Consider the following 14,569-nt stretch of genomic DNA (forward strand, 5'->3'; position numbering starts at 1 on the left):
AAGGAAGAGAGAAGAGACAAGGAATAAACAATAAGCGAGGACGTCATTGCTCATTACAAACTCCATAAATACGCTAAAGATTTACTTATTTACAAAAAGACAACGTTCATGGTCTGTTTCATGATACTGTAATAAGACCTGATTCTTGATATTGATTCTTTTTTTTTTTAAAGATTAGTTTTTTGGGGCTTTTCCCTTTATTCAAAAGTGATCGTGGATAGACAGGAAAGGGGGAGAGAAAGAGAGTGGATGACACGCAGCAAAGGGCCGCATGTCGGATTTAAACCATGGACGCTGCAAAGGACTCCACCAACATGGGGCGCTTGCTCTTACTGGGTGAGCTAGAGGATGCCCCATCTTCATATTACTTTTAAGAAGAGTTTCCTTTATAAATTAGTTAAGTATTAGTTGACAAAAGGTTATAAAATGATCTAAAGCTTTTCCTGTAAACGGCACAAATGTACCTGGCACAAATCTCGACTCTTGATTTATCCCGCTCCCTCCCCAACTCCGGGCCAACCGTGGGCCTCCGCTACCCCATGGGGAGGGTGCGGCCTGCTTCTGATTGGTTAAGCCAGGAGGGGGTCGTGGCAGCTGTGAGCTGTTGCGATTGGTCTTCCACAACTTGTTTTGTCCGATGGGCTCTGGGGGCCAGCTGGGCTTGTACTCCGAGTACTTTCCTGAAGAGGAAATGGGGAGGTGGGAGAAAGGGGGGGGAAAAGGAGTTTTGACAAACAGACCACAGAAATGGGAGAAGAGAGGACGCAGTACATCGAACAGCTTTGGCAGCTTTCTGGAATAGGCAAAACTTGTAGACCAGTACAGCGCAAAAACACAATTATAGTAACAGAAAAAAAAGAAATTGCAAATAACAACTGAGCTAATACGATGAATGATATTTAAAAGTAAAAATGTAAGTACAACATGTCAAAATAAAATAAATAAAAACAAATACCTGTGCTGTGTGCATTGCTGAGGGGGCTGTCTGAGGCACTGTAGGGCCAGGCACCAGGTGAAGGCAGCGACGTGTTGAGGGAGGCGTTTGGCCCTACAAAACAGTACAAGGTGATCTCAAAGTAACACATCCTGTGATAAACAAGACAAGGCAACCACAGTCCAACATATATGCTCATCAAAATATTTGTCACGTTCAGTTAAATACCTATGTTGTCTCGCAGTAACTGGTGGTCAGAGTCGTTGAGGCTCGGGGGTCCTGGGGAGCCAAGAACACTACCAGGGGTCATGTAAGGGTCAGACTCTGGGTCTCCACTGCTTTGGATTCCCTTCCAGGGAACACCGGGCTGGAACTCTGTAAGCCAAAAACAGAAAATGTATTGATAGATTGAAATTAAGTGCCACACCCCCCTTATTTTTAATCTGACTTTTGTACATATTGGGTGGCTATAAAATTAAAGTAATTAGTTTGTTCTTTTCTTTGGCATGACATTAAAATGGCACAACAGCTTCAGAGATAGAATAGTATTGATTAAAATAAACATGTGGCTTCATGCATATTTGAGTCTGTCTTGACATTACATTTTTTTACAGTCTACTCATAATTTAATCTTAAATTATCGCCCTTTGGAAACTCGTAGCAGAGAAAGGCATTTTCACCTGGAGGCCAGCTAGATGTGGCAGGTTTGTTCCCCATTTTACTCCCAGGGGTCCGATGCCAGTTGTCTGCAGAGCCTTGAGGGGGAATCCCCACACCATCACTGCCAAGCATTTCATACTGGGAGTAAGGGGATCCTCCTCTCACCTTTAAAGGGCCTGGGGACAGCACACAAAAAGGGAAATAAGGTCAAATAGACTGATGTTAATATCACTTCATCGATTTGCAGTGGTTCATTCGCATACACTTGATGAAGGTTATTGCCAAGGCAGTCGAGACCAGATTGACTACATCCTGGGTGTGCTTACCCATGTGTGAATTTTGCCTTTGCAAAAATCATGTTAAAAACTACCTGCTAACCTACCATTCTTGTGAAGGGTTGTCTCAGGGGGAGATGGAGCTGGGGAGTGTCCCTCCATCATCCATTTGAATCGGGATTGCTGTCCGCCAGTGTCCTTCATCCCACCCATCATGGAGCTGAGCTCCAGTCCTGACAGGTTACCACCAGGGGCAAGCCCTGACAAGCGGAACAACACAAAACGTTCAATAGCACATTACATTCAACTAATATTAATTTTTTTTCAAACATTATTTTTGAGCATTTTTAGACTTTATTGACAGGACAGCTCAAGAACTGAAAGGGGAGAGAGAGGGGGGTTGACATAAAGCAAAGGGATGCGGAACTGACTCAAACCCGGGCTCAATGGAGTAAACCTCTATATACGGGCTCCCGCTCTACCAACACTCTACGGACACCCGAAAACAACTTTTGCCTGAGCTGGTAACTGTAATTCCTCCCTGAATTTATGTTTAGCATTGCTGGGATTGCTTGATCGTAAATCTCAGTCATTAAAAATTTGCTGACATTGTGTACCTTAGGCGGGAATCTAAAATGCTACTTTGGCAGCCTACTAAACACCCCTAAAAACAATACAAATTCAAACTGCACACTAGTTTTATTTAGTGTTATCTGTACAGCTGCATCACATCTAACCAAATGGAGTCTGACCCACTGGTTGAACTCACCAGAGTACATCCCTTGAGTTTTGGCATGAAGGTCTGATAAGGCCCCCCCCATTCCAGGATGTGAAAGGGGGTCTACCATGGGCTGTTTGGACAGGCCTCCTCCCAGGTGAGAGGGAGACAGTTTGGAGCTCCCTCCTCCTGCTGCTGTTGCTCCTCCAACTCCACCCTGCTGATGCTGTCTCTGCTGCTGCAGAATAGCCATAATCCTTGCCAGCTGAGAAAGACAAGATTTAAGAAAATGAATCACTTTCAGAATGACTCGTGTAAAGTACAGTTTTTGCAACAGAGAAATACAAAAGTAATGGTTGAAGTCCTGATCATAGTGCATTGTATGGTAAAGCACATGATTATGCGTACCTGCTGTGGGTCAGGCTGCTGCCTGAGAGGCTGAGGCTGAGGGAACTTCCTCTGGTTCTGCAGGAGCTGCTGCTGTTGCTGCTGCTGCTGCTGCTGTTGTAGCAGGAGCTGACAAGCCTGTGGGTTGGTGGTGACAAAGAATACATAGGCTAGTGCTCACATATAGACACTCAGAGCATGTCACTAGGGGGTGGGTTTATTACAAGTCACAATGTATTTTTAAAATAATCCAATACAGAGTTAAACAAAGACAGTTGTAGACTAAAGACTGTAGACTGTTGTACAAAACAGACAGCAATGAAATATTTATTTCAATGTGATGATCTAAAATTGAGTCACGTACCAGATGGAACTGCTGCATGTGGGGGTAAATGTTGCTAAGCATTGCTAGCTGCTGTGGGGAAATCTGAGGAGGGAACACTCCTCCACCAACACCACTGACCCCTCCGACACTTCCAACACCTCCTACTCCTCCTCCTCCTACTCCTACTCCTCCTCCTACTCCTCCAACCACTCCACCCACACTGCCACCAGGTGAGGGCATCTGCTTCAGCATAGGACCCGGCACCTGCATGTCACAGGAATTTTATGTATACTTCATGTATAGCTGCTGGTACAGACACTTGATGAGAATGAGAAACAGGGACAATCCATTCTTCAAGCTCCATTCATTCCAAATGTTATGAGTTACTAAAGAAAATTAAATTCACAGTTAACCATAAAAAAAGGCTCTTGCGCACCATAATGCCTTAGTTACAGATGTGTAGGCTTAAACTATTGACAAGGAACAAAGAATCTCGCACACTCTCCAGTCTTTGTGGAGAAGAGGGCTCTGTATATTAAAAAGGTGTTCTTAAAATGTATTTCTTTTGTTTTCTGCATCATGTTTGTTTCTATATTTGGCGAGCTCATTTGTATGTACTGTATAGCAGATATGTTGCTGGTGTCCTCTGGTTGGCAGCTTTTTCCTCAGGTGATAGCCTACAGCCTATAGATGTATTGTGTATCTATGTAAACTTCGCCTGATGAGGATCTGAGGACCAAACATTGTTAAAGTTAAAGCAAGGACAAGTGATTCTTTGCTTTTTGTAAACTGTAAAGCTTGTTTTCCTAAAAGAAATCAGGTGTTGATTTATGTATTGATCAGAAATGTGTATGTCCGCATAGCAGAATCCAATTTTGAATTCAAGGCTTCAAGTTGCAACAAGTGTGTGGCTGATACAAGATGTCTGCTAACAGAAAACTGAGGAATGCTGGGAAAATAAAACAATTATATAAACAGTTTATATACAGTAAACATAAACCACGTGAGAGTCAGGGCGAACAGGCAGCGTTGTGGGCAATATTCAATTAGTAGTGAAAGTGTTGTTGTATGACACGGGATTAATGCTTCTTCAGAGGCTCTATGCAGAGCTTTTGCCGTAGCCTGTGTAAGTGGACTGAAGTTTTTACTTGTGTGTTGGCGTCTGCTTTGACCACTCTAGCAGGGCCAGTGTGTGTGTGTGCAGGGTAGTGTGTGTATAGCAAGTGGGAGAGTGACGGGGATTAGCTTCGGAGCGAGTACCAACTCTAGAGGCATAGTGAGAGAAACAAAGTGTCTCCAATGTGCTCTCGGACCACGGTCGGAAATCTGTAGCAGGACAAGTTAACCCTCTCCCTGCTTCAAGTTGATTATTGAAAAGGAGAACCCAGAAATGAGTAGGGGCAAATGCAATGCTGCCAAGCGGACAAATCGCAGTTATTGTGATCTTTGTTGCCCCAACGTGTAGTTCCAAATTTTGAGAGGTGTGCGTTAGGCTACAGGGTAGAGTCCGACGTAGGGTCCTTATCTTCACGTACCTACCCACGGCGTCAATTTAATGCAGAAGCATAAATTGACTATAACCCTATCCCTTTGGTTTACATTAATCTAAGAACATCAGAGACAAAAAAAAAACACTGACCTGCGCCGACAGGAACTGATGAGGCACTTGAGCACGTAAACCCTGGGAGGGGTTTATTGGATGCAGGCCAGACTGGTGCATCCCTCGAGGCTGAGGCATCCCTCCGCCACTGCCAACAAACATCCCATGGCCACCCATCTGGAGAACGATGAAGACCATGCAATGTAACGTGTGATAAGTTCTCATATCATTGTAATTTCTTCACTTAAGTCCTTAAGTTAGCACAACACAACCATGTAGCAGATGTTATAAAAGTTGAAATAATACAAAATGGTAGCCAACTTTGAAAATGGAAGGTCTGAATATTAAAATATATATTGCTTTATTAAAAATGAAGTGAAAAAAAATGGAAGGTCTGTAAAGTGACTTAATGTTGGCTTGTCCCTACCCAATCTGAACCTGACAACTGATCCGTTTTTTACCTATCCCCTGACCAATTGGCTATCCTGACCCTATCCATTCGAGGTCAGTGCCTAACCTAAACCATCTTTGCACATGCATAGAACGGATCAGGTTTCCATTAATAGCCACATGCACTTTAAACAGACTCATACCTTTTCACCATAGGGCCCCATGTCAGCAGGACCCATGTCTTTGGAACTAGGCATACGATAACCTCCTCCACCTCTTCCCCCCCTCCGCATCTCTCCGTTATAGTCAGTTATTCCTCTCTTGTCTCCTTCCATCTTTTTGTCAAGACTTGGGTCATCGCCCTACAAATCAACAAAGTCATGAACACAATCGTTAAAAGAGCCCTCACTGATAATCCCCTCCATCATGATAACATCAATATGAGTAACAGGTTTTGATTTAAACTTTAGGGAGAAAAAAAACTGCAATATGACATAAGACATGAAACTAAATCATCAATAAACACATTACAATTACTGTTTCCATTCGCTAGAAATATTAGGATTATTTTTTAGTAGTTTTACCAGAAGACCCATGTTTGAAAACTGGCGTGACACAGGATTCATCCAGCTGTCCCCTCCTCCACTCTATAGGAAAGAAATTCAAACATTACTCTTAGTCAAAAAAGAAAATTAAGAAAGACTGCAAGGACAAGATTAAGGACTAAACAAAAAAACTACACTACAATGAAAAAGCAAGGCAACTGAAACTTGTTTTTGTGTGTCCTAGAACCTCCTTTAACCTACCTTGAGGTTGCCTCTCTTTCCTCCATGAGTCTGACCCCAACCTCCAGAGTTGTAGGAGGAGCTGTTTCCTTGGGAACCAGTGCTGTTCCAGACCCCTCCGCCACCATCATCTTCTTCGTCCCAGCTGGGGTGACGGGAGGCTGCAACAGAGCCCTCTCCCTTCCCACCCCAGCTCTCCATTGACTTAGTGCCTGCAGAAAAACCAAAGCAGATGGTTATAACAATGTTGGCATTTCTCTAGTTTTCCTTTGGAACTTGTGGTTAAAAAATGCTGAACCCCTTACAAATTGAGAGATGTGTAATGCTGCACCTTGTCACAAAATCATAGTAACTAATATGTAGGTTTTTGTAATATTTTGAATTACACACATTTTGTCTGTTCTTACCAGGTTTACCAGGGTTGGGTGAAGGGTTCCTCCAGCCAGAAGCTTTGCTGGGTTCATCTGGATCACCCCAACCTGTTGCTGAATCTGACGACTGGCTCCAAGAAGTCGTACCATTATCCACAGATTGTGCACCTCCTCCCCACATGCCAGGACCTGGACATTGATGAAATTGAACACACATTTATTTAGTGCAAAAGAAAACAACTTACTTACACAACTTAAATGTGTTATTCTGATGACCAGAGTCGGTAAAGTCAATTATGTTTCGATATGGCAGACATTGCAGTTACTAAAATAACTGGTGATTGCACATTACAGACAATTTGCAATACCTAAACCATCACTTCAAATGCTGATGCTCTATTTACTTTTTTGGAGCTTGCCAAATGCACACTTATTTGTAATAATAATACAACTTCTGCTTACCCACTGCAGCATTGCCAGGGTTTGCATCCCTGCTGTGCTGCATGCCCTGCTGCCTTCTAGGTGGTTGTTGGATGGATGGTGGTGGGGCCTGCTGACTGTGGCTTTGACCAGGCGTAGCACTCTTTTTGTCCCACAAATTTACATTCTTGCTTTTGTAGCGGGTTGGGTCTCCCCAGGCTGAAGTGCCATCATCAATTTCCATTTTGCGACTGATGGACTGAGGGGAGGGCTCTTCCCAGCCACTGGGCTCCAGGGAGTCACCCCCGCCCCCAGAGATTTGTGGGATTGGGCCGGAGGTCCAGCCTGAACTTTGGTTCTGATTCTTGGATGGTGGACCTCCACCTCCAACATTGGACCGGCTATTCCACCCTCCTTGAATGGGACCTCCTTGTGGCTGCTGGCCCTGTGATTGGTGCTGCTGTTGATTTGGGGCTTTCATTGGTGCCACTTGGCTGTTTGGTATATGTGCTGCTGCTGTGTGGGGCTTGGAAGTCCCCCAGTCCTGGTGGGATTTGCCTCCACCCACATCTCCCCCTCCCCACCCTCCTCGCTGAGATCCCCCTTCATCCAAATGACCCCAGGAAGACCCCTTCTCATCAGAGTTGCTTACAGCTCTGCTTCGCCCATCTCCACACCCGCCTCCAGGTATAGAGTCCCTCTGTACCCTGTCTCCTCCTCCACACTGTCCTCCCCAACTACCTGACTCCCCTCGTCCAGTCCCCTTCCATCCCCCTGTCCCTTTATCCTCTGGACCATCTGCCCACCCACTACCCTGCTCTCCAACTTCTTTCCAGTTCCCTCCTCCACTGCCTCCTCCTCTGTGATCACCCCATTTTTTTTCTTCAGTCCCCCATCCTTTGCCCTGGTTTTCAGGTGGGAGATCCCCCCAGCCTCCAGCTGCCTTCCCCTGGTTGCCCTCCGCATCTTCTTCTGGCGTTCCTGGCTTTCTTATAGTGCTACCAAGCATGCGAGGACCACAGGTGGACTGTGCAGCACCACCATCCCAGCCATCTCTCATTGTAACAGGGCCAGAGTTCAGGCTGGTCGTGTGACTGCCAGCCGATGGATCATTAGTTATTGAACTGGTGTTAGACGGGTACCCGGGGCTGCGATTAGTGGTAGTGTTCATGGTTGCTGATGAGAATGTAGAGGAAGATGAAGCGCTTCTTTCATTTCTCTTTCTTACTCCTGTTGTGGTGTCCAGGTCCCAGGCCACATTCTGTCGAATCTGGGTCTGCCCCCACCCCGTATTAGACAGAACCCTAGGGTCCAGGTCAGATCGATTGAGCATGCTGAGTAAGGCCACATCAGCATTGGAGTTCTGGTCGGAACGTTGGTGTACAAACGAGGCTCGCTCCTGCTTATGTACGCTGCCATCACTCTCTCCTTCACCACTTCCAGCTTTGGACCCTCCTCCACTAGAGGATGAAGGCGGGTCACCTGCAGTGCCTTCAGTCGGCCCTACCCCTCCTCCACCCCACTCCCCGTCCTCACTTTCCATCCCTTTCTGATTGTCCCAAGCTTTTGTCATAGTTGCTAACTTTGGTGAGGCAGAGTCCTGCAAAACGCTGCCACCAATACCTACACTGCCTCCACTACTACTGCTACTGCTCCCATCTCCTCCTCTTCCACTTCCTATTGCTAAGTTACTCGAACTTACACCTCCCACTGTGCCACCCCACTCGGCTTCTGAACTGCCTCCTTCCCACGCTCCCTGAGATACCGCTGGGGTATTTGAGCTACCATCATTTCCCCTACCCCAACCTGACCTGTCACCCTGGCTTCCAAAGCCCCACACATTCCCTTCCGGCCCCTGAGCTCCAGTCCCTCCTCCACCCCACCCATCTGCCTGTGAGGCACCTGCACACAGGTCAGAGGACACTGGAGGCATGGACCTCCAAGAAGAAGAGGCAGCAGAGGAGGAAGACGAAGAGCCAGAGAGATGACCACTCCTTTCTCCTTCAACACTTGCACAGTCCTTCTCAATGACACCTTCTGGATTTGGTCCTGCTCCTCTTGCTTCCCCGCCTGAACCCAACTCTGGCCTCAGGGTTCCTAAGTGCTGCTGCTGTTCTCCACTCCTGGATCCCAGAGCTGTCTCAGTGTGCTGCTGATGGAGACCAGTTTGATTCACAGATGAAAGAGAGTGAGTGGTGATGAGAGTGGTGCTGGCAGAGAACGAGGAAGCTGAAGTAATGGACGAGTGTAGTGGAAGGCCATCGCTAGCTGAAGATGATGTCCCACCCTGCACCAGGGCAGGCCAGGCGGAGGGGTTCACATTGGGGTTGAAATTGGCACCAGGGACACTGCTGCTGCCACCCACAGGGCTCTCCTGAGGCCCAGGAAGAAGATGGGAGACTTTGGAATTGTAAAACGCTGCTGATCCTGGCCCTGCCTCCCCCTGAGAGGAGGTGGAAGAGCCCCACACACCACCACTTGACTGAACACATTCATTAAGCGAGGAAGAGAAGGAAAGAGGAGAAGAACGAGGTGAGGAAGGATTGTCCATGTTCCCTGCTCCTCCTCCTCCTACTACTCCTCCCTTCTGCTGGATGTTTTTCTCACTCCATGAGGCACTACTGTTGTTGTTGTTACCAGGGCAGTCTTGCGCCTGCACCCTTCCTCCTCCTCCAGCCCCGTCAGAACTCAATTTGGCTCCTAGGATGCTAGGCCAATCCCCCAGGTCCGTCCCATCCACAATCACCTTACCGCAGCCCTGAGAAGAGGACTGGCTGCCAGAGCCTGCCCCCCATGTGGAATTTGCATAAGTTGAAGTAGTAGTAGTAGTAGTAGTAGTAGAAGAAGACGACAGAGCAGCGACACATAATGAGGATGAAGAGTTGGGGGGTGAAGTGGAGGATAAACCCAGGTTGGAATCTATATTGACAAAATTGAGACCATTCATTTAATTGACAATTTAAGCATTAACAAAACTAACAACTTGCAGAACATACCAACTGGTAGACCTATTACTACAGATTTCTAGTCAGTACAGTGAACACATAACACTGTTGTCATATAAAACTTTACAACCACAGTTTTAGTTATTTTATAGTCAATTGATGGGTTGTATGCTGTTGTAAAATCCTTTTCATGGCTGTTTGATAAACTGTGAAATGCAAAGTGGCTTTTCTAAACATGACCTTCAGTGAATTACATATCAAACTTGATCATCTTTTTTGTTCAGACACATTTACCCACCTGTGCCTCCAGCTGTGTTTGCATTGGGGTTATCTGCTTCCTGTGAGGAAAGAGATGGGGCGGCTACCCAGCCACTGCCTCCTCCGACCCCTCCTGCAGCCCCATCACCTCCGCCTCCCCCCAGCAGCATGGAGGACAGCGGTGGCTGGCCCCTCTTCAGTAGCACTTTATGGTCCTGCTGGCAGCGAAATCTTGGTGGAACCTCTCTGGACATGTATCGCTGCTGCTGGGAGGTCTGGCTTCCAGAGGGGGAGGAGGGCTGTCCGTTGGCCACAGCAGTCCGCTGCTTTGCATTGTTCCCGCCACCAGGAGGAACTTGTGCAGAAACCCCGGCTGCACCAGGATTGGGGGATGAGGGGGCAACAGGGCCAGGGCTGGGGGACACTGAGCCTGGGGTGGCGAGCGTCTGGGAAGAGGAGGGCTTGGCTGATTCTGGCACTGAAATATACATATAATGAAGGGTTTAAACATCTGGTAGACTTAAGTACAATAAGAATATATGTGGTATAAGCTGAAGGTAAGTTAAGCTACTCTTTAGTAAACAGTTTAAGAAAAGTGGAAGAAAATGTGTCAAGTGTCTAAAGGGTGAGCTAACATGTGCTACACCCTATACAATGCCACTTACATGATCTAGTGGGATAGTGAGTGGATGAAAAAGAAAAAATATAGAGGATAAAATCATACCTTTGATTTTCTGTTCTGGCACCTGAAATAGAAAGAACAAGGGAGTCAGATGTAAAGAAAGAAAATAATTTTTCAGTGGAAAATTTATGAATAAAAAAAGTGCTGCGGCAATTACGCAAACATTTAAAATATGGCATTGAATACAAACATGACAAAATCTAAGCCCTAAAACTTAAATAAATTTAATTCAAATTCTAGTAAAACAAAAACTCATGCCAAGTAAGTGGTAAGTAAACATATGAAGGCAGAAAAATATATCACAGATATATACAAAAAATAAATAAAAATCAGCTGTGAATTTTGGTGAACCCGTTTACCTTCTGAGAGGTTTCCCTTTTCTTTTTATCTTCTTTCTTCTTTTTCTTGTCTTCCATGAACTACTGCTCCCTTTCCTGATTCTCCTGTCTGTGAAGAGAAGCATACACAATCAATTATTTATGTCACACCTCAAAGCACACTGAAAGTAATTTAATGCTTGATGAGGGCATACATTTCACACATTCACATATGTGCTCAAAATGAATAATATGTATTTTATCAGATTACTGCCAAGCATTATCCTACACACTTAATGTTGTAAGGACTGTATTGTTAGCCACGGGCTTGACTCAAGCCCTTGGGAGCCTAGCTTCTCATTGCATAATTCATTAACTAACAAACGAGCAAACGATTGCAACTCTAACCAACGGACAACACAGGCAGCAGCCAAACAAGTCACTTCAAACTCTCCAACATTTCTGGAAAGTTCTTCTACATTACAGTAGATATTGTAAAAGGCAGCAATACTAGCTTTAACGTAAATACATGACGGGATGTGTCCAGCGTTATGAAAGATAAGCTCTCGCTAACTTCACACTTGCTGCCAAATTTAAACCTATAGAATATGCTAATACACAACTCATATCCAAGTCATGTGAGCCCATTGTTGTGGAAAGAAAAAACATACCACAGGGGGCTGGAACAATCGGTTTTAAGTGTAAATGTAAAGCGTTCTCAGATACCAGAGAGCTGTAAATATGACTGCGCCCAGTGTTTCTGTTGCACATAATCAGCATCATGTCACACAGCGCTAATGAAAGCTAACTGGACAACTTTTGGCTTGAATCCTTTAGCGTACCCCACATAATTGCACCAGTAAACATGAATCAGTTTATGTAATGTATGGGAAAACCTACAAGCAGATTTCTGCAGCCGCTTTGGACGCAAACAGTCTGGATTTAATGAAAATAACAAGCCAGTAAGCAATAGCTGTGCAACTACTAGGGACCTCTAGAAGGGATTCACTGGGGTGAGCAACTTGTTAGCTAATGCTAGTCGACTTTAAAGCCGCTGATGAGCACTGTGCCGTGACCTGGAGAGCCGGGGGCTCGCGGCGGTAGACTGTCCCAGAGCAAGGTGCCTCTGTCGCTCTGCGCGACGAAACTAACCTCTACGCAGTTGTTCGCAGACAACTGGCACGACATATTAGCTAGCTAGCTAGCTAACGACATTACCCCTATTTTTAAAACACCGTGCATTTAATTGACACATTTCACTGTTACAATTTGTAACTTTGCAGTGGGAACAAAAACACTACTGACAAGTCAGCGAAAAGACTGCTAGCAAGCTGGTTCATCGGTAGTAACGGTCGACAGGGCCAAATGAAACCACGAACTTCAGTGACGTTTTTCAGCATTGCAACGCCAACAAGCGAAGCTCCTCTAAAACCCTTGTTTAAAAGCCGGAAATAACCAACGTTATTAACAAACACACACAAAGCATGAACGCTATCAAAGCCCACCATTTTAAAGTTGGATACTTACTTCGGGAATCACATAGGACATAAAGTGCTGCTGTGCAAAAATTCTTGCAGACCTACCGCTAGCAGGCTAGCAAGGTAGCTAGCCTAGCGAGCTAGTTCTTCGAGGCTTTCAAGGCTAAATTGAATAAGAAATGACATTACCGAAATGCGAAATGTTAATCGTAGAAAAAAATGAGGAAAGGCGAGTATCCTTTTTGAGCGACTATAGTTCTCAAGCTGTAAACAAAACATGCATAACCCCTTGATGACTGTCAGACGCTGTATGATCGGTTAGTTTACTATCGGCCATTTTGCTTCTGAGTGGAGGTTTAGGCAGCATATGATATCACCAGGCTGGTTGTTGATCAGCGAGGGGAGGAGGAGCAGGGCGCTACCGACGCCGTCCACCAGAGGGCGTCTTATCACTGGAAACATGACGTCACACATGCCGGGTACAACAAACACGCCAGCCTGTAGCCCCCAAATGAGTTATATGATTTAATCGTGTCATTGTTTATTTATTATGCTTATATACATAACGTTTTATAAACAGTTTACTTCTCATATGTCATTTGATCAATATGTGTTTTTGAAATACTTAATCATTGTAAATTGTAATTTCCCCTTGCGGGATTAATAAAGTATACCTTATTATTAATATTATTAATTTCAGGATAATAATGTTCCATGAGCTGCTGAATATTTGTTTATCTATGCACCTTCAACCGAGGCAAATTCTACATACACGTTGTTATTGTGGCTGTAAAACTACTTATGATTTTTATTCTGAATGTCTGTCTGTTCACAATGTTTAAAAAGAATTTTATGAATTAAAAAAAATGGGCCAACTACTGTCTATGTATTTTTGTACTTCTGCATATTGAACTTGTGTACAATAAAGAGTGGAAAAAGGAAAACAAAATGGGTCTCAAATCTGTAAATATATTACCTGCCTAAGACTGTATTGGCCTTATAACATGTTGAATATTTTTTACATGTTTTAGGTATTTATTCCATATATGACTAATTGTAATCTTGTACACTATATTTATTTGGATTTGTGAGGAATACAGGGTTTTTGTAATTTGAATTACAACAATTAACAATCAACAGTTTATTTACAAGAATCAACAATTAATTTACAAGTCTTTTTATATGCTATTTATTATTTTCATTGATTAGATTCATCAGGTTGTTGAATCTCCTTCCTCTTCCTGTGACAAGGATTAATGTTAACACTTCCAGGAAGTGTCCCTTTTAATGAGAATATATACAGTAGTTACTCTTATAGTGGGAATTAATAAAACAAACAAATACAGACTAGTCTAGTTGAGGGGTTTTTATTTTTATTTACATTACTTTGTCTATAATTGTGGTTCAAATGTTAGAAGTTTCCTCATTGACTACTGCTACACTGTTATATTTCAATAAAAAAATCAATTACATCATGTTTGTTGTATATTTGCGCACACAAGGGAAGTTAAAATCAATTATTTTTTGTTTACGTTTATTCTTGAAACTGGTTACAAAAGCGATTCGGAAGTACAAAACAAAAGACCATTTTGTCACAGTTAACTACAGCTTCCGTTGTACAGTGTAGTATAAAATGCAGCACTTGCTGACATTCAGTCATACACAGCCCACCTAAAAGCATCCAGAAATGTAGTTTTTCTCTTTTACTATATTCATATTACTACAGTTGTATCAGTTTTACATTTTTAAGTATGATCTTTCTAATTGGTTTACGTCTTAAAGAGCATGTCAACCCTTCACAACATCCCTGCTTACAACATACTACAATGCCCTTAACCTATACAGGTCACAATAGAACTGAAAATGAGCACCTTGTGTGATCCTCGAACGTTACTTTTAAAGTACAGTTATGTAATAAAGGTAAGATGTGTGAATGGGGAAAAGGTAACATGACATCATTCCTGTTGACTCAAGCATCTGTAATGTCTCATGTGGGTCAAATATGATTTAGTTTTAAAAGGTTT

General features: G+C 44.0%; 1 protein-coding gene across 1 annotated transcript in view; it reads right to left on the reverse strand.

Moving 5' to 3' along the window:
- Positions 1-12,927, reverse strand: part of LOC116702435 (trinucleotide repeat-containing gene 6B protein) — a 14,547-nt gene extending 1,620 nt beyond the window's left edge. Inside the window, exons 1-18 of the mRNA XM_032536623.1 lie at positions 12,595-12,927; positions 11,110-11,197; positions 10,793-10,814; positions 10,109-10,546; positions 6,908-9,784; positions 6,482-6,634; positions 6,096-6,286; positions 5,874-5,936; positions 5,493-5,651; positions 4,939-5,076; positions 3,339-3,563; positions 2,996-3,112; positions 2,639-2,852; positions 1,977-2,129; positions 1,615-1,770; positions 1,163-1,309; positions 956-1,048; positions 465-680 (exon numbers count right to left, since the gene is read on the reverse strand). Of these exons, the coding sequence (XP_032392514.1) occupies positions 465-680; positions 956-1,048; positions 1,163-1,309; positions 1,615-1,770; positions 1,977-2,129; positions 2,639-2,852; positions 2,996-3,112; positions 3,339-3,563; positions 4,939-5,076; positions 5,493-5,651; positions 5,874-5,936; positions 6,096-6,286; positions 6,482-6,634; positions 6,908-9,784; positions 10,109-10,546; positions 10,793-10,814; positions 11,110-11,166 (5,419 nt within the window). The 5' untranslated portion in view covers positions 11,167-11,197; positions 12,595-12,927. The remainder of the gene's footprint in view (positions 1-464; positions 681-955; positions 1,049-1,162; positions 1,310-1,614; positions 1,771-1,976; positions 2,130-2,638; positions 2,853-2,995; positions 3,113-3,338; positions 3,564-4,938; positions 5,077-5,492; positions 5,652-5,873; positions 5,937-6,095; positions 6,287-6,481; positions 6,635-6,907; positions 9,785-10,108; positions 10,547-10,792; positions 10,815-11,109; positions 11,198-12,594) is intronic.
- Positions 12,928-14,569: the final 1,642 nt, after the last annotated feature.

This window comes from Etheostoma spectabile, chromosome 15 (genome assembly GCF_008692095.1).
Source record: "Etheostoma spectabile isolate EspeVRDwgs_2016 chromosome 15, UIUC_Espe_1.0, whole genome shotgun sequence".
Classification (NCBI taxonomy): domain Eukaryota; kingdom Metazoa; phylum Chordata; class Actinopteri; order Perciformes; family Percidae; genus Etheostoma; species Etheostoma spectabile.